General features: G+C 39.4%; 2 protein-coding genes across 9 annotated transcripts in view; one reads left to right on the forward strand and one right to left on the reverse strand.

Moving 5' to 3' along the window:
- Positions 1-9,568, forward strand: part of LOC120473939 (PDZ domain-containing protein 4) — a 45,212-nt gene extending 35,644 nt beyond the window's left edge. The window contains exons 6-7 of the mRNA XM_039664011.2: positions 3,213-3,314; positions 6,597-9,568. Of these exons, the coding sequence (XP_039519945.2) occupies positions 3,213-3,314; positions 6,597-8,426 (1,932 nt within the window). The 3' untranslated portion in view covers positions 8,427-9,568. The remainder of the gene's footprint in view (positions 1-3,212; positions 3,315-6,596) is intronic.
- Positions 9,569-9,760: 192 nt separating this feature from the next.
- The window catches only part of anks1aa (ankyrin repeat and sterile alpha motif domain containing 1Aa), a 203,890-nt gene continuing 186,079 nt past the window's right edge, over positions 9,761-27,571 (reverse strand). For 5 of the 8 annotated variants that reach the window (XM_039664007.2, XM_039664004.2, XM_039664008.2 and 2 more), the window contains 3 exons: positions 27,126-27,263; positions 24,422-24,586; positions 19,834-19,944 (listed from right to left, as the gene is read on the reverse strand). In XM_039664007.2, the coding sequence (XP_039519941.2) occupies positions 19,834-19,944; positions 24,422-24,586; positions 27,126-27,263 (414 nt within the window). Of the gene's footprint in view, positions 11,445-16,305; positions 19,760-19,833; positions 19,945-24,421; positions 24,587-27,125; positions 27,264-27,571 lie in introns of those variants that run through there. The other 3 variants (XM_039664005.2, XM_089124472.1, XM_089124473.1) reach the window with 3 other exon arrangements.

Here is a 27,571-nt window from a genome sequence, read left to right on the forward strand (position 1 = left end):
GTGGCCTCAAGATAGTAACTCGTGGCCACAAGATAGTAACTCGTGGCCTCAAGATAGTAACTCGTGGCCTCAAGATAGTAACTCGTGGCCTCAAGATACTAACTCGTGGCCTCAAGATAGTAACTCGTGGCCTCAAGATAGTAACTCGTGGCCTCAAGATACTAACTCGTGGCCTCAAGATAGTAACTCGTGGCCACAAGATAGTAACTCGTGGCCTCAAGATAGTAACTCGTGGCCTCAAGATAGTAACTCGTGGCCTCAAGATACTAACTCGTGGCCTCAAGATAGTAACTCGTGGCCTCAAGATAGTAACTGGTGGCCTCAAGATAGTAACTCGTGGCCACAAGATAGTAACTCGTGGCCTCAAGATAGTAACTCGTGGCCTCAAGATAGTAACTCGTGGCCTCAAGATAGTAACTCGTGGCCTCAAGATACTAACTCGTGGCCTCAAGATAGTAACTCGTGGCCTCAAGATAGTAACTGGTGGCCTCAAGATAGTAACTCGTGGCCACAAGATAGTAACTCGTGGCCTCAAGATAGTAACTCGTTGCCTCAAGATAGTAACTCGTGGCCACAAGATAGTAACTCGTTGCCTCAAGATAGTAACTCGTGGCCACAAGATAGTAACTCGTTGCCTCAAGATAGTAACTCGTGGCCTCAAAATAGTAACTCGTTGCCTCAAGATAGTAACTCGTGGCCACAAGATAGTAACTCGTGGCCTCAAGATAGTAACTCGTGGCCTCAAGATAGTAACTCGTGGCCTCAAGATAGTAACTCGTGGCCTCAAGATACTAACTCGTGGCCTCAAGATAGTAACTCGTGGCCACAAGATAGTAACTCGTGGCCTCAAGATAGTAACTCGTGGCCTCAAGATAGTAACTCGTGGCCTCAAGATAGTAACTCGTGGCCACAAGATAGTAACTCGTGGCCTCAAGATAGTAACTCGTGGCCTCAAGATAGTAACTCGTGGCCTCAAGATACTAACTCGTGGCCTCAAGATAGTAACTCGTGGCCTCAAGATAGTAACTCGTGGCCACAAGATAGTAACTCGTGGCCTCAAGATAGTAACTCGTTGCCTCAAGATAGTAACTCGTGGCCTCAAAATAGTAACTCGTTGCCTCAAGATAGTAACTCGTGGCCACAAGATAGTAACTCGTGGCCTCAAAATAGTAACTCGTTGCCTCAAGATAGTAACTCGTGGCCTCAAGATAGTAACTCGTGGCCACAAGATAGTAACTCGTGGCCTCAAGATAGTAACTGGTGGCCTCAAGATAGTAACTCGTGGCCACAAGATAGTAACTCGTGGCCTCAAGATAGTAACTCGTGGCCTCAAGATAGTAACTCGTTGCCTCAAGATAGTAACTCGTGGCCTCAAAATAGTAACTGGTGGCCTCAAAATAGTAACTCGTGGCCTCAAAATAGTAACTCGTGGCCTCAAAATAGTAACTCGTTGCCTCAAAATAGTAACTCGTGGCCACGAGATAGTAACTGGTGGCCTCAAGATAGTAACTCGTGGCCTCAAAATAGTAACTCGTTGCCTCAAGATAGTAACTCGTAGCCACAAGATAGTAACTCGTGGCCTCAAGATACTAACTCGTGGCCTCAAGATAGTAACTCGTGGCCTCAAGATAGTAACTCGTGGCCTCAAGATACTAACTCGTGGCCTCAAGATAGTAACTCGTGGCCACAAGATAGTAACTCGTGGCCTCAAGATAGTAACTCGTGGCCTCAAGATAGTAACTCGTGGCCTCAAGATACTAACTCGTGGCCTCAAGATAGTAACTCGTGGCCTCAAGATAGTAACTCGTGGCCTCAAGATAGTAACTCGTGGCCACAAGATAGTAACTCGTGGCCTCAAGATAGTAACTCGTGGCCTCAAGATAGTAACTCGTGGCCTCAAGATACTAACTCGTGGCCTCAAGATAGTAACTCGTGGCCTCAAGATAGTAACTGGTGGCCTCAAGATAGTAACTCGTGGCCACAAGATAGTAACTCGTGGCCTCAAGATAGTAACTCGTGGCCTCAAGATAGTAACTCGTGGCCTCAAGATAGTAACTCGTGGCCTCAAGATACTAACTCGTGGCCTCAAGATAGTAACTCGTGGCCTCAAGATAGTAACAGGTGGCCTCAAGATAGTAACTCGTGGCCACAAGATAGTAACTCGTGGCCACAAGATAGTAACTCGTGGCCTCAAGATAGTAACTCGTGGCCTCAAGATAGTAACTCGTGGCCTCAAGATAGTAACTCGTGGCCTCAAGATACTAACTCGTGGCCTCAAGATAGTAACTCGTGGCCACAAGATAGTAACTCGTGGCCTCAAGATAGTAACTCGTGGCCTCAAGATAGTAACTCGTGGCCTCAAGATAGTAACTCGTGGCCACAAGATAGTAACTCGTGGCCTCAAGATAGTAACTCGTGGCCTCAAGATAGTAACTCGTGGCCTCAAGATACTAACTCGTGGCCTCAAGATAGTAACTCGTGGCCTCAAGATAGTAACTCGTGGCCACAAGATAGTAACTCGTGGCCTCAAGATAGTAACTCGTTGCCTCAAGATAGTAACTCGTGGCCTCAAAATAGTAACTCGTTGCCTCAAGATAGTAACTCGTGGCCACAAGATAGTAACTCGTGGCCTCAAAATAGTAACTCGTTGCCTCAAGATAGTAACTCGTGGCCTCAAGATAGTAACTCGTGGCCACAAGATAGTAACTCGTGGCCTCAAGATAGTAACTCGTGGCCTCAAGATAGTAACTCGTGGCCACAAGATAGTAACTCGTGGCCTCAAGATAGTAACTCGTGGCCTCAAGATAGTAACTCGTTGCCTCAAGATAGTAACTCGTGGCCTCAAAATAGTAACTGGTGGCCTCAAAATAGTAACTCGTGGCCTCAAAATAGTAACTCGTTGCCTCAAAATAGTAACTCGTGGCCACAAGATAGTAACTGGTGGCCTCAAGATAGTAACTCGTGGCCTCAAAATAGTAACTCGTTGCCTCAAGATAGTAACTTGTGGCCACAAGATAGTAACTCGTGGCCACAATATAGTAACTCGTGGCCTCAAGATAGTAACTCGTTGCCTCAAGATACTAACTCGTGGCCAAAATAACAAAACAATAATAATAATAATACAAAATACAGATGATGCATGGGTTATGTAAACCAATGAGCACAAACATCATCTGTGATGCGAAGTGTTGTGTATGTGTGTTTGTGTTCAGATAAACGGGGTGGATGTCCAGAACCGAGAGGAAGCAGTGGCCATCCTGACCAGAGAGGACAGCACCAACATCTCTCTGCTACTGGCACGGCCAGACATCGAGGTGAGACGCGCCTTCACTTCATAAACCGCAGTCAGATATCAGCGCTCCAAAATCACTTTCGTACAAAATTTTCTTATTGAGGCAGGAGAAGTTCAAATGAAAAACATATTTACTTATTGTCTTTTGAATTGTTTTGCAGAATTCAGTCTTTATCTCACCAGTCACCTAGAGCACAAACTCATAACTCGAGGAAATATCATTTCTTATGCTGTGAGGCTGTAGATTTAGTATATTCAAGCAGTGACAGACAAATGGGTTCCAGTGTACAGGTGAACACGTGGCTTCGATCTGTTATCTGTTTACAAATGAAAGCAGACAGAGAAGGGCAGAGAAGGGCAAAAAACCCAGACGAGGAAATAAATGAAGAGAATGGAAGAGAAAAAAAACACAAGGAGAGATGAGGACACATGGGCTGCTTTGGCAGTCTTTTGTTCTTCTCAAGGTCACACTTTAGAGGAGTTCCCATAATACACGTCCTCCAATAGTGAGTCACAATATCCATTTTATTTCCTCGAACACAATTCCAATGCAGTCTAAGACATCGGCTTTGTTCAGAATGGAAGAGTAGCTGAGCAGTATACACTATGTAGTACTTAGTCTTCTTTTAAGTGTGTGGAAAAGTAGGGATTATTCCATGAAAAGCTTTTTAAACAATATCACATTATATTGCAGGTTAAGTGAGAGACATCCACTTATCATTTTGGAAACTGTTTTGTGTAAAATATTTTAATATTGGCAGTGTGATCAAATAACGAAACAAAATAAGTTTCATCCATCGCACCGAAACTGAAGGTCAGCTTAACTGTGCGAGAGTCAAAATTAACAGACTACGTTTAAATAAGGACACAAATTATAATGTCTCAATGTCTTCTCTCTGTGTGAGTCTCTTCATTGATTGGTCCAAAAGCTCATGGTCTGTCAGCATGCTTTAACAACCAGATTTATCATCTTTAGCCCCCGTGGAAGCCATAGCAACAGTCCGTATCCCACTGGTAAATATTTAAATAAAACATAATGCAAACCCCCCAAGGAATCACCCAGTTCATGAATACAAATAGACCAAAACAGCATTTGAAGTCTGAGGCATGTTTATGAAGTTAATTTACCATGATGCTATTTGACACAAAAACTGTACAAGAGAACAAGTTAATAAAGATCACACAAAAAAAAATGCATCTTATTTGCATATCATAATCATGATAAACTGAGGATGCTGATTTTGAACCCAGAAAGTTATTCATTTGGGTTTAATATAACATACAAGCTTATAGCCATTGAAGATGGAAAAGCTTTATGTACACCATTGGTCTGAGTAAAACCCATTTGGGTCCAGCTCTAAATAAAAAAAAATAAAACACCATCTTTAATCAAATTTAATATTGTGCTCTAGAAATCTGTCAGCTGTGTCCATAGGGTTTGGCACCAAGTGAAAATCTATAATTGAGATTCTTTAATAACTGTTTGTGGAAAATCATTAAAACAAGAAACGAGAATAAGAACCAATAAACAGTGAATGGTCATTTGGGAAATAGTTACTGATTGTACAGTTTTAGGATTTGGGGTCAGTAGCACACAAGTGTATGTGCGTGAGTATGGAAGGTCCAGATGGTGTGTGTGAGCCCTTGGGCCAGTATATTCCCCAGCACAGGTGGCTCATTTGAGAAACCTCTCACATTTAAAGGCCTCCAACAACAGATGGGAAAAGACCCCAGAATCAGTTACAGCATCCGATATTGGGCTTCTATTGACAAACACTGCCCTCTGCTGTTCAAACACTGACGTCTTCATGTGTTTGCTGCTGTTCAGCAAAATCAGAATGTTTTTAAGCAAGTTTCTCAATCACATTTTTAGAAGAAAAGGTACTATAAGACAAGCATCTCATATGAAGGCCAGTTCACACCACATTTTGTCGGATCAGTGGTTGGTGTTGGTGGGTTTATTTTTTACTCAAATGAACATGCCAATTATTGTTTGTCAGTGTCTGTTGGGTCAATGTGAACGAGTTATTTTTTTTTCATATATATATATATATATATATATATATAATTCTATATCCAACATCAAAACTAGCTTGTTGGTGTTTGTTGGCATTTTTTCTGTGCAGTGTGAAATGGCCTTGTAGAACATTTTAATTCGTATCTGCATCATCATGATCATTTTATGAATTAAAGTAGTTCACTTAAAAAAAAAAAAAAAAAAAACTTTTGCTGATAATTTACTCACCCCCATGTCATCCCAGATGTCCATGTCATTCTTTCTTCAGTCGAAAATAAAGTAAGGTTTTTGATGAAAACATTACAGGATTTTTCTCCATATAATGGACTTCAATGGGAACCAAACAGTTCAAGGTCCAAAAGACAGTTTCAGTGCAAACTGCAAACTGTTCAAAGGGCTTTAAACGCTTCCAGACAATGAGGAATAAGGGTCTTATCAAGCGAAACAATCTCTCATTTAAAAAAAAATAATAATAACAAAGTTTAAGTTTTACAAGCTCAAATGCTCGCCTTGCTCTGTTCTGTGATGCGTGTTCGTGACTCTCCTGCTCAAACTCGTTCATCAAAATAAACAAATCTTTTCCCGAGTCAACTCGTTCATTTCGTTCGTTGAATGAACCAAATGACTTGAAAAAAGATGAATTCATTTTGATAAACGAGTTCGAACAGGAGAGTCACAAAAGTGCATCACAGAAAAGAGCAAGGCGACCCATTAGAGCTTATAAAACCTAAAACTTTATTATTATTATTATTTTTTTTTTTTAAATGAGCAATCGTTTCGCTTGATAAGACCCTTATTCATCATCGTCTGGAATCGTTTATAGCCCTTTGAACAGTTTGTAGTTTGTACTGAAACTGTCTTTTGGACCTTGAAGTGTTTGGTTCCCAATGAAGTCCATTATATGGAGAAAAATCCTGGAATGTTTACATCAAAAACCTTAATTACTTTTCGACTGAAGAAAGAAAGACATGGACATCTGGGATGACGTGGGGGTGAGTAAATTATTATTATTATTTTTTTAAAGTGAACTACTCCTTTAACCAGAATCAGAAAACTCCTTTAACCAGAACCAGAAAACCTGTTAAAAATGTTATTATTATTCAATAATTTAAGACACTTCTCCTTGCATAGAACCTTTTGACACAAAATTGAATCAAGAACCCGAAGGTTCTATATAGAGACCCATTGAACCTTTTCTTTTAAGAGTGCGGCATGATTTTAAAGTATTTTGCTAATTTATTTATTTTCATTCTTGTTTTCTATCTTCAACAATCCACATCTTGGAAGAATGAGGCTGATGATCTGGATTTGGAGTTGAGTGTGGGCCTGGATCTAGAGGACTTGGAAAACGCCTCTAACTTACCCAGCCCTCAACACCAAAGGAAAGCGAGCTCCTTGCTGAGTGACATCACTGGGATCAGAGGAGGTCGCCCCAATTTATGGCACACTGCCCTCAATAACAGCCAGGAGCTGGACAGCGGGGTGGGTCGCACAGATGAAAGCACGCGCTGTGAAGAGTCCTCCGAGCTGGCGGATGATCCCACCAGTGCATGCACCACCAACGCCACCAACACACCTGGCAGTTTGCGCAAGTTTCGCGCTGCTCAGCACGGATGGGAGTTTCACTACAGCAACGACTCGCTGCTAGGCCCGGATGGGGTGGGAGTGGCGGATCACGGGGTCCCCGAAACACTGGGCTCAGTGACCAGCAGAGTGCTCATTCCAGGTTTAACCGAAGAGGAATATGAACGTTACCGAGAGCTACTGGAGATCCGGTGCCTTTATGAGAAGAATGGAAACGCACTTCTCCTTTTGGACGGGAGGAACCATGGCGCAGGAGGAGGCGTTCCTGTAGACATGAATTGTAACGAGAGCCTGATGCAGCACGAGATTTCCCTCCTAGACGAGGAAATACGTCACCTGGAGTTCAAGTGGCGCAATGTTTTGCGGGCTCAGAAGATGAATCAGTTGCGCCAACGCTGCCTAAAGGTCTGGCCAGCTGACGAAGAGGACGATGAAGAAAAAGGAGCAAAGGCGAGGTGTGGAGGTGCGGAGGCGATCCACCATGAACTGTCAGACATCAACGAGATCCCAGAAAGGGAACGCTCTGACAAGGAGAGCACAAGCGCCTATAATACGGGTGGGGAAAGTTGCAGAAGCACACCTCTGGCTAGCGAACGATACCCCTCGCCCTCCGCGGCGGGAGATTCCAGTGCCTCTGCAACCATGCGACCTCGGACGCCCCGTCACAGGACGAGCACGAGCCGGGAGAAGAATCTAAACGCGCCACCTTCATCAGATGCCAAGAAAAAGAGTGAAGAACTCGGGGACAACAGAGACTCTAATCCGGCAACAAGGCTCCGGTCAGTCTCTCGTAATGGCGGCAGCAGTAGGAAGGGATTGGATGGAGCACGGAGGGGGACTCTCACTCCCGGGATAGTGAAAGGGGGAAGGAGTGCAGAAAACAGTCCGTACCTGTCCCGACGCCACTGCAGTACCACGCTGCCTCAACGCTACCAGAGTTGCATGCAGTTGAGGGACATTGACGGTCCAGAAGTTCGGGACACCCCTGAACAGGTTCCTGCTCACTCCAGCACAATAACGTGTGCAAACAGAGAATCCACCGCAACTCCTTTGATTATACCTCCATCTTCACCTCGAATGGAGTGGAAGGTAAAGATCCGCAGCGACGGCTCACGCTACGTGGCGAAGCGTCCGGTAAGAGACCGTTTGCTAAAGGCTCGCGCCATGAAGATTCGGGAGGAGCGCAGTGGGATGACCACGGACGACGATGCGGTCAGTGAAATGAAGATGGGACGCTATTGGAGCAAGGAGGAACGCAAACAGCAGCTTCTGAGAGCTCGGGAGCAACGGCGACGCCGCGAGTTCATGATGCAGAGCCGATTGGACTTCTTGCGAGAGAAAGAGAAGGAGCAAGACTCTGGACCGCAGGGACAGGCTTCCATACTCGAGCTGAGCCAGAAAAAGAGCATGAAGAAACGCAGCCGACGCATCCTGGACAACTGGATCACCATTCAGGAGCTCCTGGCTCACGGGACCCGTTCAGTAGATGGGAAGAAAGTGTACAACCCTTTGCTCTCCGTGACCACTGTTTGATAATTGGAGTGCGATGAGATCTTTTAACAAGGAAGTTGTTTACCAGTGATTTACGGCTGTCTGATGGAGATGCCAAACGGTTTAATTGAGAAACAATGATGATGAATATAAAATGTACAGAGAAAAGTACAAGACAGAAAGGCAAAATGTCAAATGAATGTACATGGGACCAGCACACAAGTTGTTTTTATGCTTGAAATTTCAGAGTTGCATTCAGACTGTAACAACGCAGCGGCGGTCTCGAGCATTTCCAAACCAGATCAATACATTCATTTCTTTCGGAAACACTTTTCAGTCAAAGAACATTTTAATGATTTAAGAGAAAAAGAGAGAAACCAAAATTCATTTAAGTTCAATTTTGGGCCTGTTGCATAATCACCTCAGAGTAGTATTACAAGCCTAATAATTAAGACAAGTACTATTTTAAAAATCAGTTTCATAAATTTGTTTTTCAAACGAAAAGACAGCCAATCCTTTGGCGAAGTTCAAAGTTTTTAAGACAGTCATATGCGTTTATGAAACTGGCCCCAGAGCTCATGAAATTACCAAGTTAACCAGGTGATTGGTTATGAATTTGCTGTTGTCGTTTAGGCGCAACATGTGTGGTTTTCTTCACTAGCAAAATGATGAAAATAGCAAAAGCACAATAAACAACAACAAAAGAATGAGCCATTACTTGTTGCCGGTGAGTTAATTTCACAATTTTAGAAGCACATGAATCATTTAAAAAAAAAAAAAATACAAAAAGCAAAAAAAGTTTCAGCACACAAATATTGGCACAGCGGTAATGTCAATTGTCAAACACTGACATTGTCCAAAGAAAAAAAATATCTGCTTATATTTTTGTGGTACATTTGTCAACAATCAAGGAAACAAATCTGACATTATAAATCACTCTTAAAACTGTTTTGTTGTCAGGTTTCAAATCACATTTGAAACTTTTTCTGATATTGTAAAAATTTTGCATGTTGTTGTCTGGGAAATATTTAAATTGTTGTGTGAAACTGTCGAGTGAAATTGATGTGTCTTTCTGTAACACAGATCATTTATATACTGTGTCCAAAGTTCATTTAACACCTTGCAGGTCTAATGGGGGAATTTCTGTCCCTAAATGTTTTTGAATAAAACTTTTGCAACTTGAAGATGTTTGATATTTTCACCTGTTTTTTTCAAAAAAGAAAGAAAAGAAAGTCAATACAGAAACAAAGTTAATGTTTGTGCTAGATAAAATGAGCTGAAGATGCTTTTGATCTCAAATACAAATGGCGTTTATGTGCAAGAACCTTCATTTGGTGTTTAAAGTTATGGATAAAAAAAAATGACATGACACTGGATATCATCTCTTCATTTATTGGATGTACAATTATGAAAAATAATAATCATAAAAAAGACTGGAAGCCCAAGATTATTTACAATCTTTCTCTTTGATTCTGTGGCAAGGTCTCTCAGAGATACCATTGTCAGTCTCATGCTCACTTACACCATGATATGTTGAGCTTTAAAAAGACGTTCCTCTCTAGATATGACAAAAACATGACCAAAAAGTAAACAAAGAAAAAAATACATACATTACATACATATACATATATATATATATAGAGAGATATCTATAAAAGCATAATCATTCAAGTATCAAAAGAGTTCACCCAGGATTACTTTACAATCCAGTATTGTTTATATTTTAATCGTTTAGCCATGAGTATGATCTGAACTGTCACCGTTGTATTCGCTAATGTGATTAGTTGTGCAAACACTGCGGCTGTTACAGGTGCTAGCATTAGCATCTGCTTGTATTTAGCACTGTACCCATTTTTAACATACCATGTTAAAAACGAAGATTCAAAATAATCAAACTAAAAAGTACCAGACTTAAAATCCTTGTAAACTAGGGCTAAACGCATACAGGAATATTTCCCATCTAAACCTCATATTTATGCATTGTTATCTACACAAAATAGAAGCACAAGTTTGTCTACGACGGATGAATATGCAAATTTAAACCTTTTTATCGGTTTCATTATTATTTATTTTTTTTGACATACCCTGCTTTCTGCAACTTAATCATTAAAAGGATGGAGACAAACAGTTCCATTAAAAAACTCTACACATAAAAACAATTCGCTGTTGTTTGTAGTGTCACATTAACGCCATCATTTTGTATTAGAAATCACAGTATACGTGTAAAATCACTACAAGTACCAAGATCCGGACTGTACCAATCTCATGCCATCATAAAGTTATTAACTAATCATAATAGTGTACCATAAGACGTCACAACACAGAGTATCTCCCGTCTGTCGAAACTCTGCCTTTCCTACTGAAACTCGTACCGTGGTTCACATTCCTTATGTTTGAATGGTCTCGCCCATATTGTTTAGCTTGACAGACATTTGTACTAAAGCCTAAAAATACTGACAGTAAGAATCAAACATCTCAACTTACGGATGGATTGATCTGAATCGGACATCAAAAGACAAGACTGAACTCTCTAATCAGTGTTTTGGTGAACTAGAATCAGTGTTTTTAACCTACTGCTTTTATTTTCAAAGTTATCAGACAAAATAAAAGCATCTGCACTTTGTGAGATGAAAGAACTTCAGTTTAGACGAAAGAATCACAGATAAAACAGGAGCGTGTAGACTGTCGCTTCACAAAGAAAGTTAAACAAAACTCGACCGAAATCAAAGCAAAGACAACGTCAACACTGGCTCTTGTTATCGTGTGAGAATACAGGGACTGCGCTTCTGAGTCTTTGAACACGTCTGAAGTCAGATAAAAGCAAGATGTTTTAAATGGTGTGCGAGCGGAGCAGCGGACGGGACATTTTTTTTGTCTGTCTTTGGCCCGTGTGTTAAATGGGATGGGAGGAGATCACTGCAGGTGTGAGTAGTTTTCACACAATTACATAAAACTATATAAACACGCGAACACACACACACATGAAATACAAGTGATGCTTCACCCACAGTCATGGCATCCCAACTTTCCTTTCTGTTTGGCACCCGACACACTGGTCAGCTACAGGGAGACATACACACACAGGGATTAAAACAAATCAAACAAATAAAGTGTGGGATCTACAGTAGTTAACATGCCAATACCATTAACAACAGACATGAGAACAGAGAAAAGAAGGTGTAGAAAAGAAAGATGCTGTAGTACCCCACTAAATCTTCTCCCCTTTGGACCCTAAAGAGTGCATTGGCAGCTCAAAACTGGCCTTGATATTTTGGGCTGCCTGACTAGAAATCACACATTACCAATGCTGACGTATGTTCTGGTGTGTAAATCCGAACCAACTGAATAATCTACAACATTCTTCGTGAAAATCCCATTTCACTCAGAAATACATCCGATTAAAATGGGATACAAATGACATTTCACTGTGACTTTGATTACGCATCAAATATCATGTGATATAACCAGGGCTTGACATACACTTTTTTTTGCTGTCCGGACACTGTATCTAGTGGTTTTCCAAAGTTACGAGTCACTCAGTATTTTCACTGGCTACAGTTTTGACGTCGATACCTTGGGGAACAACGGCCATAAAGATATTTTTCATCATCTCTTAATTTGTCAGCAGGTTTATTAGGCTGCTGTCACTTTAAAGGAGAACTCCAGCGCAAAATGAACCTTTGGTCTAATTACACATTGTTACCTAGTCAACCGTTATCTGAGATTTGTTTTCATGATTGCCGAATGTAAATAGTTTTATCTCTAAAAACAGTTTAGCCTATAATGCTAGTATAACGCTAGTATATGGGGCATAGAGTAATGACAAATAAAAATCGCTTGTTATTACCACTAACAAGGCTCAAAATAGCCCCACACCAACACGACAGCATAACAAGGGTCCCTACATTCAAACCGAAGCATTGAGAACTTTGTCAGTGTCCATACAGTTTAATAAGAAAATGTTTTATACACACAGTCAACTTCGCGAATACAGGAAGAAGCCATCTTTGAAAAATAGTCCCTACCAGTCGATCTACGAACGCCGATCCAAGTGCGCTGGTGAGATGTGAATAAGGTGATAAGATGAGCGTGAACAGTAGTCTACGTGTACATACTGAAGAGAAGAAAATGGTTCGTGTTTGTGTTTCTTCTGGAAACAACGGATCATATGAGATTCTGCACAGTTCAGCGCACTTGGATCGGCGTTCGTAGATCGACTGGTAGAGACTATTTTTCAAAGATGGCTTCTTTCTGTATTCGCAAAGTTGACTGTATGTATAAAACATCTTCTTATTAAACTGTATGGACACTGACAAAGTTCTCAATGCTGACATTATAGGCTAAACTGTTTTTAGAGATAAAACTATTTACATTCGGCAATCATGAAAACAAATCTCAGATAACGGTTGACTAGGTAACAATGTGTAATTAGACCAAAAGGTTCATTTTGCGCCGGAGTTCTCCTTTAAGACCTGACGCACGGATCCATTATTCTGTTACACATCCGTTTTCTTCCCTTTACGTTCACTTACAACATGAATACTTACAAAATAATGTCAAAATGCCAGTCTCTGCGTGTATTTGACCGTTTAAGCGGAATAAGCAGCAGCAGCAAAAAAAAACAAACAAAAAAAAACAAAAAAAACTCAGTGCTAAGAGGCGGCTTTATGTGCCACAGTTTGGGTGTGAGAATAAAATCTGTGGAAATTAGTAAAATTATGGCCAATACACGCAATCCCACATCGAAATTCAAGCCCTATAACATTAACAATATTCATCTGGATCAAATGAGTGAGTGGAGGCGGGTTTGTGTGTCACTCGCTGTCGGAGAGGTGAGAGATGAGAGAGAAAGAGCAGCTGGTCTCCTGTGTCTATTCTGCGAAAATGAGTATTGAAAACGTTTCAGATAGTTCAAGTATCAAGTATCGAAAAATCGATATTTTTGACAAAACTACATTACCACAGTTTAATATTTCAGATACCTTTTTAAAAGATTACAACTGAAAAATGTTTATATTATATGTAAGAGTAACTATGTGAAAAAATCCTGAAATAGTGTTAAAATGCACCCACATTTTATGAGGTGCCCCTAGGGACATTATTCAGAAATGCCATGCATATACATGTACTTTTCCTCTCACATACACATATGAAACCAAATTCATTCACATACTATAATGAAATACTCACACACATACAAGTGAAATGCTTTTACACACACAACTGAAACGCTCTCATACATACAAGTACAAAATATACGCTCACACACACAACTGAAACGCTCACAGACACACAACTGAAAAGCTCTCTCACACACAAGTGAAACCCTCACACACACACAACTGAAAATATTACGCTCACACACACACAACTGAAACGCTCACACACACACAACTGAAAAGCTCTCACACACACAACTGAAACGCTCACACACACACACAACTGAAAAGCTCTCACACACACAACTGAAACGCTCTCACACACACAACTGAAACGCTCACACACACACAACTGAAAAGCTCTCACACACACAACTGAAACGCTCTCACACACACAACTGAAACGCTCACACACACACAACAGAAATGCTCTCACACGCACAACTGAAACGCTCACACACACACACAACTGAAATCCTCTCTCACACACAGCTGAAATGCTCTCTCACACACAACTGAAACGCTCTCACACATACAAGTGAAATGCTTTTACAAACCCAACTGAAACGCTCTCGCTCACACAACTGAAAAGCATTTCGGTTGTGTGTGTGTGAGAGCATTTCAGTAGTGTGTGTGAGAGCATTTCCGGTATGTTGTATGCAAGCATTTCAGTAGTGTGTGTGAGAGAGAATTTCAGTTGAAACGGAAGGTGGTTGAAGTCCCCAGTCCAGTTGGTGGCAGTAGTGCACCTCAAGACGAAGAACTAGAAGCTGTAGAAAGCATAGCAAAAACGCGCGCAGCCGCGCACCTTTCACAAAGCACCGTTCGTCACAAATACTGTATTAATAATAAAGTGAAAGAAGTTTCATTTAAAATTTTGCATCAAATTTATCCTGTTAAAGATACTTTAAGAAGATTTAAAATAAACATAGAAGAGTCTTGTGTTTTTTGCCAATCTAATAAGGAGACAATTTTTCATTTATTTTATCACTGTACACAAAACAATTTTGGTCTGATTTGGAAGAATATATAATTACAAAATTGAATGTAAACATCAGAATCAATATTTTTGATGTCATGCTATACTTTGACTTTTGTGGTTTGTCAAAAAAAATGATTTTTGTCATTCAGTTGTTTATTATCCTTGGAAAATACCATATTCACAAATGTAAATGGTCTAATTCACAACCTTGTTTTAAGGCATTTCATTTGGACTTTAAATTATATTATAAAACAATAGAAAACATGGAAAACATGAAAGCTACAAGAACATTTCATCTCCTGAAGGAACTGCATATTTTTAATTTTTTTCCCCTTTTATAATTATATTAATTTATTTGTTATTATCCTCTGGTCTATACACTATTGATTTAATTTTGTTGAACAGGTTACATTATCTGTAGTGTTCTCTGTACCTATTGTCCTGTGTATTGTTCAGAATAAAGTAAAAAAAAAAAAAAAGCACCGTTCGTTCGCTCGCAATCGCGCTACGTAACAGCAATGTCTGCTCAACAGCAAAGAACATTAACCGAGGCAGCGGGCTTGCTGAGCACCATATTAGCCTCAGCGGAGTCCATACGAACCCTGTCAAATGCCACCACACTCGGGCAGCAACCGACCGTTGCAACTCCAAGTGTGGTGGACACGATGGACAGCCACCTAGCCTCGCTCTCCCCTACCCGCCAGCCAGCGTAGCGGCGTGCCAATGCCAACTGCAGGTCACTTATTGCCAACTGGGTTCGTATGGACTCCGCTGAGGCTAATATGGTGCTCAGCAAGCCCGCTGCCTCGGTTAATGTTCTTTGCTGTTGAGCAGACATTGCTGTTACGTAGGGCGATTGCGAGCGAACGAACGGTGCTTTGTGAAAGGTGCGCGGCTGCGCACGTTTTTACTATGCTTTCTACAGCTTCTAGTTCTTCGTCTTGAGGTGCACTACTGCCACCAACTGGACTGGGGACTTCAACCACCTTCCGTTTCAACTGAAATGTGCTTCCGTTTCAACTGAAATTCTCTCTCACACACACTACTGAAATGCTTGCATACAACATACCGGAAATGCTCTCACACACACTACTGAAATGCTCTCACACACACACAACCGAAATGCTTTTCAGTTGTGTGAGCGAGAGCGTTTCAGTTGGGTTTGTAAAAGCATTTCACTTGTATGTGTGAGAGCGTTTCAGTTGTGTGTGAGAGAGCATTTCAGCTGTGTGTGAGAGAGGATTTCAGTTGTGTGTGTGTGTGAGCGTTTCAGTTGTGCGTGTGAGAGGATTTCAGTTGTGTGTGTGTGAGCGTTTCAGTTGTGTGTGTGAGAGCGTTTCAGTTGTGTGTGTGAGAGCTTTTCAGTTGTGTGTGTGTGTGAGCGTTTCAGTTGTGTGTGTGAGAGCGTTTCAGTTGTGTGTGTGAGAGCTTTTCAGTTGTGTGTGTGTGAGCGTTTCAGTTGTGTGTGTGAGAGCTTTTCAGTTGTGTGTGTGTGAGCGTTTCAGTTGTGTGTGTGTGAGCGTAATATTTTCAGTTGTGTGTGTGTGAGGGTTTCACTTGTGTGTGAGAGAGCTTTTCAGTTGTGTGTCTGTGAGCGTTTCAGTTGTGTGTGTGAGTGTATATTTTGTACTTGTATGTGTGAGAGCGTTTCAGTTGTGTGTGTAAAAGCATTTCACTTGTATGTGTGTGAGTATTTCATTATAGTATGTGAATGAATTTGGTTTCATATGTGTATGTGAGAGGAAAAGTACATGTATATGCATGGCATTTCTGAATAATGTCCCTAGGGGCACCTCATAACATTTGGCAGGTGTTAATGTCAAGCCCAGGATACATACAGTACATAAATTATACTTTATATATTGTTCACTATATGTTTTGTTCAGTTAGCACGCTAACCGATTAGACCTTTGGGGTCCAGAGGGAGAGGACTTTGAGGAGAGGACTGGATAATGCACAACAGAAGCAGCAGACTGACGTAAAGGGACAATTAGAAACGTTTCAGGATGAAGAGAGAGCAGCAGGTGATGATGGGAGACGCTAGACTGGACCAGATGCTGATCATACGTCAATAAACACAACTTTATCCTTTGATACTGAACTAATTCTGTCATCGCTGTACCACTATCCTTACTGTAAAAGGATGCAACAAATAAAACTGCCTGCCAGTGTGTCGTCATATGAAAGCCAATTTCTGCCACACAAAGAACATAATGCGTGGGTAAATCAAAATTATGACATTAAATTTCAAATTTATGAGGTCATAATAATTGAGTTAAAAGGTCCTAACCGAGATATAAAGTCATAATTTTGGCAAAAAGTAAGTCCATATGACTTTTTATCTCAATTTCAACTGGTCAGTTTCAGCTTTTTGCGTTTTTAATTGCATAATTTCATATTTTTACATCATTTATGATTTAGTAGGTAAATATAATTATTAGAAGTAAAAAGTTGTCAGTTTCAAATTTTTATATCATATTTACTATTTAGTACGTCACTTTCAACTTAGTCTGTCATAAAAGTCAATTACGACATATTTTGACTTTTTTAACTATATTTTATAATTATGGCATACTACCTCACAAACATGATAATAATAGCTGAAATTAAGAGATATGTAAGGTGTGACTTACCAAAGCAAGTTTTTTTGTTTCTTATGTGGCGGATAGGCTTCCATATCATCACGATATTCTGAACGCGGTTCCCTGATAAGTGTTATGTATTTGTGAATGCACCCATATTTTGCATGATCGCATGAGAATTTAAGGCTTGTGAAGAATACATAATTCCACATTTAAATCCCAAAGTAAAGAAAACAAAAAGACAAAACTTCTTTTCTAAATCAAAATGGCATTTGATCTTGTACAAACCCATGTATCCTACTACACTGTTTGAGTCTGCTTGTGTGTGTACCTCCTAATTACGCCTATAACAAGCAGTCGCTGTTACATTTGACTGATGCCTTGACACATTTTGAGCTGGCGCTGATCTGCTTAGACACCTCTTAGTGATTTGGTTCAGACATTTAGGCCCTTAAGACACTTAAGACAACACATCATATCACAGTGCTAAACGCAAATCCATATACTGGCAGCAAAATTTCATTTACAGTGAGATACAGTACTTCAAATCCCAATTCAATGAACTTCTACTGTACTTAAGGAAGCTTCTGCCAGTGTGTTAGGACGCACAGAATGTAGAGCATCAATTAGATGTGCATAGTAACATAACAGGACTAATAATAATCCATATAGCCCTCACAGTCCATCAAAATATTTTTAGATGTCAGTAAGTGAGCTAAAAGAACACAAACTGCAAACAATGCCTAACATCTGATAATTAACTCGCACTTTCCATGAAAAAGGGTACAAAATGGGGCTTGACTAAAACTTAAAGGATAGTTCACCTAAACACAAAATGTCTTTCAGTAATTATTCTCCCTCATGTCGTTCCAAACCCGCAAGTTCATCTCTCGATCATCTTCGGACACAAATGAAGATCTTTTTGATGAAATCTGAGAGTTTTCTGTCCCTCCATTGACAGTCTACGCAACTACCACTTTCAAGCCCCAGAAAGATCATCATGTGACTCATCATGTGATGTTTTATGAAGCCACACAAGTTGTTTGCATTTTTTTTTTGTGTGTGTTCCGAAGACTAAGGAAAGTTTTACAGGTTTCGAACGACACAAGGGTGAGAAATTAAATGACAGAAATTTCATCGCTTTAAAGTCGACATTTCATTTCTTGGCGCTTAACCTTTGTCCATCACCTCAGGAGGTCAAACTAGAAATCATACCATTAGTATAAGATTATTATACAAATATGATTACTTTTATATGAATTCCTAAATGTTAGGACATGTTTGAATACTGTTTAAAACAACGGTTTATGTGACGTGTGCTTTTAAAAAAACAAATTAAAAACGCAACCTTAAATAAATAACATTTGTACAAAGTAATAAAAAAAAACCCTAAATAAAATAAAATAGATAATACGATTCAGTTTAATTGAGCCTCACTCAGTAGGTGCTGGCTAGTTTTTGGTTTGTGGTAATTAATAAACTTACCAAAGTTAAATAGATATATTTGTTTAATCCTTTTTTCGTACAGTAACTTTGGTAACAGGGTTGAACATCTGACAAATGCAGTCAATGATAATTTGCCTAAAAATAGAAAATGACGTGATTATTTGCAAGGTCCAAATGATTTAACAATTTAATGAAAATCTATTATAAAAAAATAAATAAAGAGTAAATACAGTGCACTCAATTTATGAGACACAGCAAAATATATTTTTGGCAATTAATGAACATAATTAGGTAATTAATGACATGCTGTCATGTTTTTTTTTTACGTTAGATAACGGCTCATCTAACATGTTTATTAGTTCTAATGGTAACACTTTACAATAAGGTTCATTAGTTAACAATACATATTAACTAACATGAACTAACAATGACATGTTACAGTATTTATTAATCTTAGTGTTAGTGTTGGCTAATAAAAATCCAGCTGTTCATTGTGTGTTCATGTTAGTTCACAGTGCATTAACTAATGCTAACAAATACAACCAGTGATTTTAAAAACGTATCAGTAAATGTTGAAATTAATATTAACTAAGATTAACAAATGCTGAAGAAGTATTCTTCATTCTTAGTTCATGTTAGTGTTATCTAATGAATCTTGTTACCGTTCTAATTTTAAATTCAGCCTTTATTGCTCAAAATGTCCCATATTCATGGAAAGTGGCTTTAACGTAACCCTTGGCGGTGTTGTTTTGATTTGACGCTACATATTTAGTGAAGTCCAGCTGAAACTGAGGAGGAGGAGAGTCTTCACTGCGGTCGACGCCTGGGAGAGACGAGCACCACAGAAAGGAGGAAAAGAAAGAAAAACTAGTTAAGAGGAAAGATGGAGGTCGAGTCCTTTGAGCAGAACGGAGTAGGAAGTGTTAGTGTCTTGACGTTTGAGACAGGAAGGTTACATGACAGCACTGATGAGATGTTCTGGTCCTCAGCACTTATACTTTGGTTTCGGGACGGTTATGACACGACTACAGGCTCCTAAACCTACATGAGGGCGGGGGGGGGAATGTGTTTGTTGGAGTGAGATTGGAGGCCAGAGCAGAACTAGGCGTCAGGACCGTGCGAGACAGACGGAGAAGTAAAAGGTGAATGGAGAAGGTGTCTTCCGTGTGGAGGAGAGCGACGAGGAAGGAGTTCGGTCAAGTCTATCTAGAGAGTGAAGGCACAGAGCAAAAGGAAAGGGTGTGAGAGGGTGGGGGGACGTGGAGGAAAGGATCGTCCGATCAGAATATGGTGGTCTCGTACTTGGTGCTGACGGTGCGCTTGGGATCTTTGGAGTCCATGATCCAGGACGCACTGCTCTGAGCGTGAGCGTCCACATCCAGCGCCTCCACCTGAAAGAGCAGAGCATCGGAGAGTCGTCAACACCATGAAGACCCTGTACTAGAGACACGCTTACCAGAGGTCCCTTCAAAGGAGTATCACTGCGTCTGAATAACACTTAAAGTTACTGTTTGAAAACAACAACATTTGAATTAGTTAAAAGCAGGGCTGTAGTACGGACTCGAGACCGTTTTTTTAAAGTCTTGTCTCGGACTCGGCCACTGGTCTCGACCAAATCCAACATTTTTGTATGTGTGTTCATTTATTACTCGCTTATTGGGGTAAAGTTAACTTAGAAAATGCCTAAATTAACCGACCAAGTACTCACTACAACGGAGCACGTCTTCTCATGCTGTTACTATAGTTACTATCTTAAGGCCAATTTATACTTCTGCGTAAGGTGCGCGCAGTAGGTGCGGCGTAGCATACGCACAGACGCGTCCCATATCGCATACCCTTCGCCGTAGCCTGACGCGCACCTCCTCAAAAATGTTACTACACGTCGCGACGCCGCGGACCGCAAAATCGGTGATTGGTCGGTTTGGTAGCATCCTATTTCTTCTCACGCATTTCCGCACATACCATCTCCTCCGACGTCTTCTCTCATTTCTGCCTTTCAGTTTTAGTAATTTCACTAAAATTAACTGCTTTTCCACCTCAATAAGCTCCAACTCCAACACGATCCGCTCTCTTTCAGTCGCCATTGCTTGTAGTAACCTAGCCGCGAGGAATCTAAACACAGTAGAACATTAAAACCCTCCGCCGCCAACTAGTGTTTCGGAGCAGTACTGCAGAGCAACCAAGACTTGAACGCAGAAGTATAAATGCTCACAACGGCGTCGCCTACGTACACTACGCCGTACCCTCGACGCAGAAGTATAAATTGGCCTTTACTAGTTGCTACCTAAAAATCCTGGGTGTTGACACTTTTGCTTTTAGATTAAGAAATAATAACGCAAAATTACTGTCTTGATAATGTCATGATTAAGACCAAGGCTCGAATTTCGGCGCGGGATTGCAGGTATCGTGCATAATTCTAATCATTCCCGCAGGTCTTCCATTTATAATGCGGGATATTCCCGCAATCGTTACTATCTAAATTGTTTTTTATAAAAAAATAACTAACTGCCATACGCAATTTCACAAACAAGGTGAGTGTTTAGCGTTGCCGCGTCTTCTCTTCTCTCAAAATGTGTTGTGGAAGGCAAGCATTAAGCGCTGCCGCGATAATACACACTCGCGCTCAGGAGTCGGGACATGACGAAATATCCACTTGCACAATCGGGCCAGCAGTGCATCGTGAAAGAAGTTTAACATTTGCACGTACGTCTTTTTAATCTTACCAGTTTGAACATTGAAGCGATTTTAAACTGATCAGTGCTCACGCGCTCTCTGTGATGATTTTCTATATGCGCACATTCATAGAAAATCTGCCTCATGAACAGTTGGCCAGTAACAAAAGTTCTTTTTCACAGATTATATTGCTTTAACACGCAAAACTGTGTCAATTTCGGTCTTCATGAGTATAATAGTCTAAACATAGTCGGTTTTGTCTTTATTAAGCATAAAACGCATGCCAGTATGAACACAGAATCCGTGCACTAGCTCTTAAAGTGACAGCAACCATATGTGTCGGTCATTAATTTTGTCGTCAAAACAACAAAAGAGAGCTTTAAATTAAAGGAATCAGGATTAATAGCCTATGTGTTTAATTTATTCAGGACTAAAATACTATCCAGTGTTATTTTCCATTTGATTGCTTTATTCAGTTTCTGTCTATGAATACTAGTGTTAGACCTATTCAAAAACTTTCTCTTTATTTGTCTTTATTGTATTGTATTTATTTGTGCAACTTTTTTCAACTTAATTGAACAATTTAAATCAAGCCTTGTGTTGTGTAAATTCTTAACAACATTACCCCATTGTAAAAATGCAATGAGCGCAAACATTTAGGCAAGATAAATTTAATAATTTTGTTTGGCGAAAACGAAATTCAGGCCCCGAAGACTTTTTTTTTTCTGTCCTGGACTCCGTCTTGACTCCGACTCGAACCTTTTTCGACTCGGTCTTGACTTGGACTTGACTGGTCCTTGTCTTGAACTCGACAAAGGTTAAAAGGTTACACTTTATTACCTAAGTAAGTACTGGTGATATAATAACTACATGGGTTTAGGTTAGGTTCCGGGTTATTTATTATTATTATTTTTCGGGAAATATATATATATATATTATTTTTTCGGGAATCGGGAATACCGAAAAAAAATAATAATAATAAATAACCCGGAACCTAACCTAAACCCATGTAGTTATTATATCATTTATTTATTTATTTATTAGGAACCATGTACAATTTACTGTATAACATAAATGTTGCCATTTAATGCATTGTACCAGAGTTAGCGATAGGCTATTTTACATCTGCAGTCCCCAAAAAGTTTTAAACAGTTATTGTAATTTCTTTAATAAGTATATAGCATGTACATGGCGAACAGGACAGTAAAATAAAGTGTTCTGACAAGTGTATATAACTCAGAATATTCATTGAATTGTAAAGGAACCCCATATTGCACCTAAATACAGTTGAAAGCTTTGGTAAGGCTTTTAATGTTCTTGAAAAAAAGTCTCTTCTGCTCATCAAGGCTGCATTTATTTGATCAAAACATAACTGATAATGTGAAATATTTTTACACTTTAAAATAACTATTTCTATGTGAATATATGTTGAATATATGTATATCCTGTGACAGTAAAGCTGTATTTTCAACATCATTACTCCAGTCTTCAGTGTCACATGATCCTTCTAACATGATGATCTGATGCTCAAGAAACATTTAAAACAGCTGTGCTGCTTAATATTTCTCTGGAAACAGTGATACGTTTTTCAGGATTCTTTGATGAATAGAAACTTACGGAAGCTATAGAAGAATAAAACATTTTAAAAGATACCGTAATTGCGACTTTATATCTCGTAATTGTGAGTTTCCTTTATATCTCAATTGCAAGTTTACTTCATATCTTGCAATTCTGACTTTAGATCTTGCAATTCTGACTTTATATCTCAAAAATGCAAGATATAAAATCAGAATTATGTGATATAAACTCACAATTGCGAAGAAAAAACTCGCAATTCTGACTTTATATCATGCAGTTCTGATGGAAACTCGTAATTGTGAGAAAAAATAGTTCAAATTATGAGATAAAAAGTCACAATTACCTTTTAATTTATTTTTCCTGTGACGGAAACAAGCTTCCATTGAAACTTTAAAATAACAGCATTAATGTGAAATAAAAAGTCTTTATGGTCTCTAAACTATTTGACTGAGTGCTTCCTTACAGCACCAGCAGGGGGCTCCACAGCACTATACATACCTGTCAGAGCTCTGGTAAAAAAAAAAAGTTCCTTGCACTACTGCAAAAGTGGGCTAGATATGGATCTGCCAGTAAGTCATAGAAAGGGAGGAACCATGGGAATTGGAGCTATTGAACTGACAAGGTGAATAAAGGACGAGCTGGATGAAGGAAAGATGAAAACTTTCTGAGAGGAAAGTGTAAAGAACAATTAGAACAAGAAAACAGCAAGGTGAAGCTGCACTTTCTTTGGATGAAACCAAAGAAACATGTAAACATTAAGCAGTGACTGGACTATAGCAGACACAGATGGGTTTTGGGAGGATCATTGAGCTTTGGGTTAATGTTTTCTGATTGATCCAGCAGTTGAACGCAGGCATCTATCAGTGGATATACAGTATAAGGGATCTGCTTTTAAACACTCCTGTGCGTTTATGTGTAACCGCTCAATGAAGAGCATCAAAGATGTCTAATGCTGGTATCGTCACATTTTACAATTTTTAGTACCGACTTGGATCCCAAGTCAACAACACTACATCTAACTTTCAAATATAGAACACATTATATTATTTGTATAGTTACAATAATTAGTAGAGTTAGCTTTTAATCTTTGCCCATGTTCATGTAGCTCATGTATTGACAGCATATTCTGGCTAAAAAAACGGCCACTTGGATCCCGTTTACACCTGGTGCGTTTAGATATTAAGATGTTTTGGATCACAAGTGGACGACACTAAGGTGTAAACGGGTCTAAAACGCTTTGAGCTTGTACACTTCCCACCGCTTCCAGAAGAGCGGATTGTTTTCGTAGTGTAAACGCTCGTGTGGTCGAAGACCGTCTACTCTCCGCATACTGACCTAATGAGTAACATTATGAGAAGAGCTCTAGCCAAACGGGATTCAAACTTTGTCGGCTGAAGACCCAAGTTTATTTTGAAGAGCAAAAACGTACCAAGACGGGAAGAGACCATCTGACTGACATGTAAAACAAACCAAGCACACATCAAACATGCTGGAAAATCAGAAATCTGACCAAAATATCGACTCTAATGTTGAAACCTTTTACGTAACTGGTAAAAACCTGTGCAGCCTGACTGGAGGAAGCTGTGTAGGAACCGGTGTGTGTGTGTGTGCTCTCACCCCTGACTTGCGCATGCTCCCTCGTGGTTTGGGTGTGGGTCTGCTGCTCTTGGTCTCGATGATCTCTGGGTTCTGCTGCTGTCTGGTCCTCTGGGCCTGCAGTGCCAGCTGATAGGCCACTTCAAACGCCTGTCCCAGCGTCAGGATGATCTCGTAAGTCAGGTTCTGACGGGAGGAGGGGGACATGATGAGTGCTTAAACGGCTATTAAGAAATTATCAAAGAGCTCAAATGACCTCGATCCATCTTCAGAGGTTAGTTAAATAGCCTCATCAACAGTCATTCATCAATGTATTTCTACAAGCCTCCACCATTATACTGCACTTAAGAGGCACGTTAACTCATAAAGTGTGTTAAAACTAAGCTTTTAACTCACTAAGCTTCATAAAGTGTGTAATGGCAAGCTTAGTTAAACCAAGTAGTGTAATGAAGAGCAACTTCTCATATAATTACACATTAGACATCATTGAGTCTCTGAAAAGGGACATAAGCAGTATTTCTCTGTGCATCTATGAGACGCTGTGAAGTGTGTAAACATGTTTCCATGGATTATGAGTTAATATCTCACAATTCAGATTCTAGAACACTCAATTGTGAGTTTACATCTCACTGTGACTGAAAAAAAAAGTCAGATTCTTTGATTAAAATAAAGTTGAAAAGAACATTTGGTAATACTTTACAATAAGGTTTATTAGTTAATTTATTAACCAGTGTTGGGTAAGTTAAAAATGACTAATTACCTCTTCAATTGTGTAATTAGATGACTGTACTAATTACTCTCTCTAAAAAGTATTTAATTACTTTTAATTACTAATTACTTTCAAAATCTCATATCAATCTCAACCAGCTGACTAATACAAGGATAGACATGAATCTGTTTTAATTCTTTCAAATAAATACTAGAAAATTGCATGAATTGTCTTTAAACTGACCAAGGTGGAGAAGGTTACATTATAAAAACATACTTTTTAACATCAGACAATACATGTTTGTCCCACTATTGTTTTATGTCTGAACTCATGACATCACACTTTTTTCATACATATTTTACAAGACGGCTAATTTGTACGAGTGCGGTCGTAAGATTTAGACACCTCATACAATGCATACGAATCGCTGTGAGATCGGATTGATCTATACACAGTATTTACCTCAATTACATCAGAAGTAACTGTAATTAAATTACAGATAAAGGAAGAGTAATCCCTTACTTTACATTTTCAAGGGAAAAGTAATTAAATTACAGTAACTAATTACTTAGTAATTAGTTATTTACTTAGTTATTTAATTAGTTATTAACTTAATTACTTAGTAATTAGTTACACCCAACACTGATATTAACATGAACTGACAATGAGCAATACATGTGTTACTGCATCATCTTTGTTAATAGTTGTCCATTGTTTGTTCTTGTTCGTTCACAGTGCATTAACCGATGTTAACAAATACATTTGATTTTAATAATGAATTAGTAAATGTTGAAATTAATATTAACTAAGATTAATAAGTGCTGAAGTACTATTGTTCATTCTTAGTTCTTGTTAACTGAAGTAGTTAACTAATGAAATCTTATTGTAAAGTGTTAAACAGAAATATTTCATAAATGTCTATACAGTGTTGTAGTACTCGAGACTCGGACTCGTCTCGGACTCGGTCTCGAGACCATATTTTAATGGTCTTGGTCTTGTCATGGACTCGTGTCCATTTGGACTCGGAATTGACTCGTACTCGAACATTTTTTTTTTAGGACTCGGAATTATTCCTGAGTCCACTCGAGTTTAATTAAAAATATTTGTATTATTATTATTATAATATATTATTATATTATTTATAATATATTATTATATTATTATTAATGTATGTTAATAAAATATTTCTTTAAATTGATTGACACGCCCAGTGATTGATGATTTTCTAGTGCGCAACTGCGCATGACAAATTGTAATAAAATTACTTTTAACACCACCTACTATGTGGCCTTTTTACCCTAAACTGATCGTATTGTTTAAACTCTAAGTAAGTTCAGTAAAAAAAAAAAAAAAAAAAAGGATTTCTCTAAGCAAATAAAAGTAAATTAGGTAATCAACCCTCACTGGTCTCGGTCTTGACTCGGACTCGACCGTCTCTGGTCTCGGACTCGACTCTCTATGGACTCGGTGTCGACTCGGACTCGACTCTCTCTGGTCTCGGTGTCGACTCGGACTCGAGTGAGGTGGTCTCGACTACAAGACTGTGTCTATACATTCACTTTTGATCAAAACCTAAAAATCGCACTTTTCATTTTAAAAAAGAAACGAAAATGTATTTCCAAAAGATGGTTTTGTTGTCTATATGTTCATTATTGCATGCCTCTTACATCAAAAGTAAAATGTATTTATGAATCACCTGAATAGTCAATTATCAGTTGTAATAATGGCTTGATCAATTGCAGCTTTACTAGAGTCTGGCTATAAGTGTTCAAGGTCTAGTGTGTCTGTATCGATCAGGCAGCTGTATGATCAATGAAACTTTAATGAGCCGTTGCTCACAAACTCCCCTATAAAACTCTTTGTGATACTATCAGAGTCCTGGCACACGGCCCATGACGCGCTTCACAGTACACACACACACACACACACACACACACAGAGAGTTCTGTAGATCAGCATCTGAAACTGCAACACAAGCGTTGGGAACCCCTGAAATGCTGGTGGTGTAAGTCTCACCACGTCTACGGTGCTGAACACATGGCAGTAATGATGGCTGCTCTGCAGATCTTTAGTGATGTAAGCGAAGGTGCAGAGGTCCTCGGGGTCCTGAGCCGCACACGAGATGTTCCGGATCTCATGTTCTGCGATGATGTTCTGCACACACAAAATCAAGATCATGTTAGGAGACAACAGCAATCACAGAAACTCTATGACATTAACCCTCTGGGTTCTAAGGTGTTTTTGGGGTCCTTGAGATTTGTGCTTTTTTAAATTGCTTATAAACATATTAATGGCACAGGTGAAATTACGCTCTATTTAGCACACAAACAGGGCTACCATAATATACCAAAAATAGCCAAATGCGTGTGTATTTCAGCAGTGGTGTGTAATGCAGTCACTTCTGTTAGCCACGTTGGCGGGTTGAATTTTACATATAATATATACATTTTTCAATTGTAGTC

The sequence above is a fragment of the Pimephales promelas genome, chromosome 20, assembly GCF_988280905.1.
Source record: "Pimephales promelas chromosome 20, fPimPro1.hap1.1, whole genome shotgun sequence".
Taxonomy (NCBI): domain Eukaryota; kingdom Metazoa; phylum Chordata; class Actinopteri; order Cypriniformes; family Leuciscidae; genus Pimephales; species Pimephales promelas.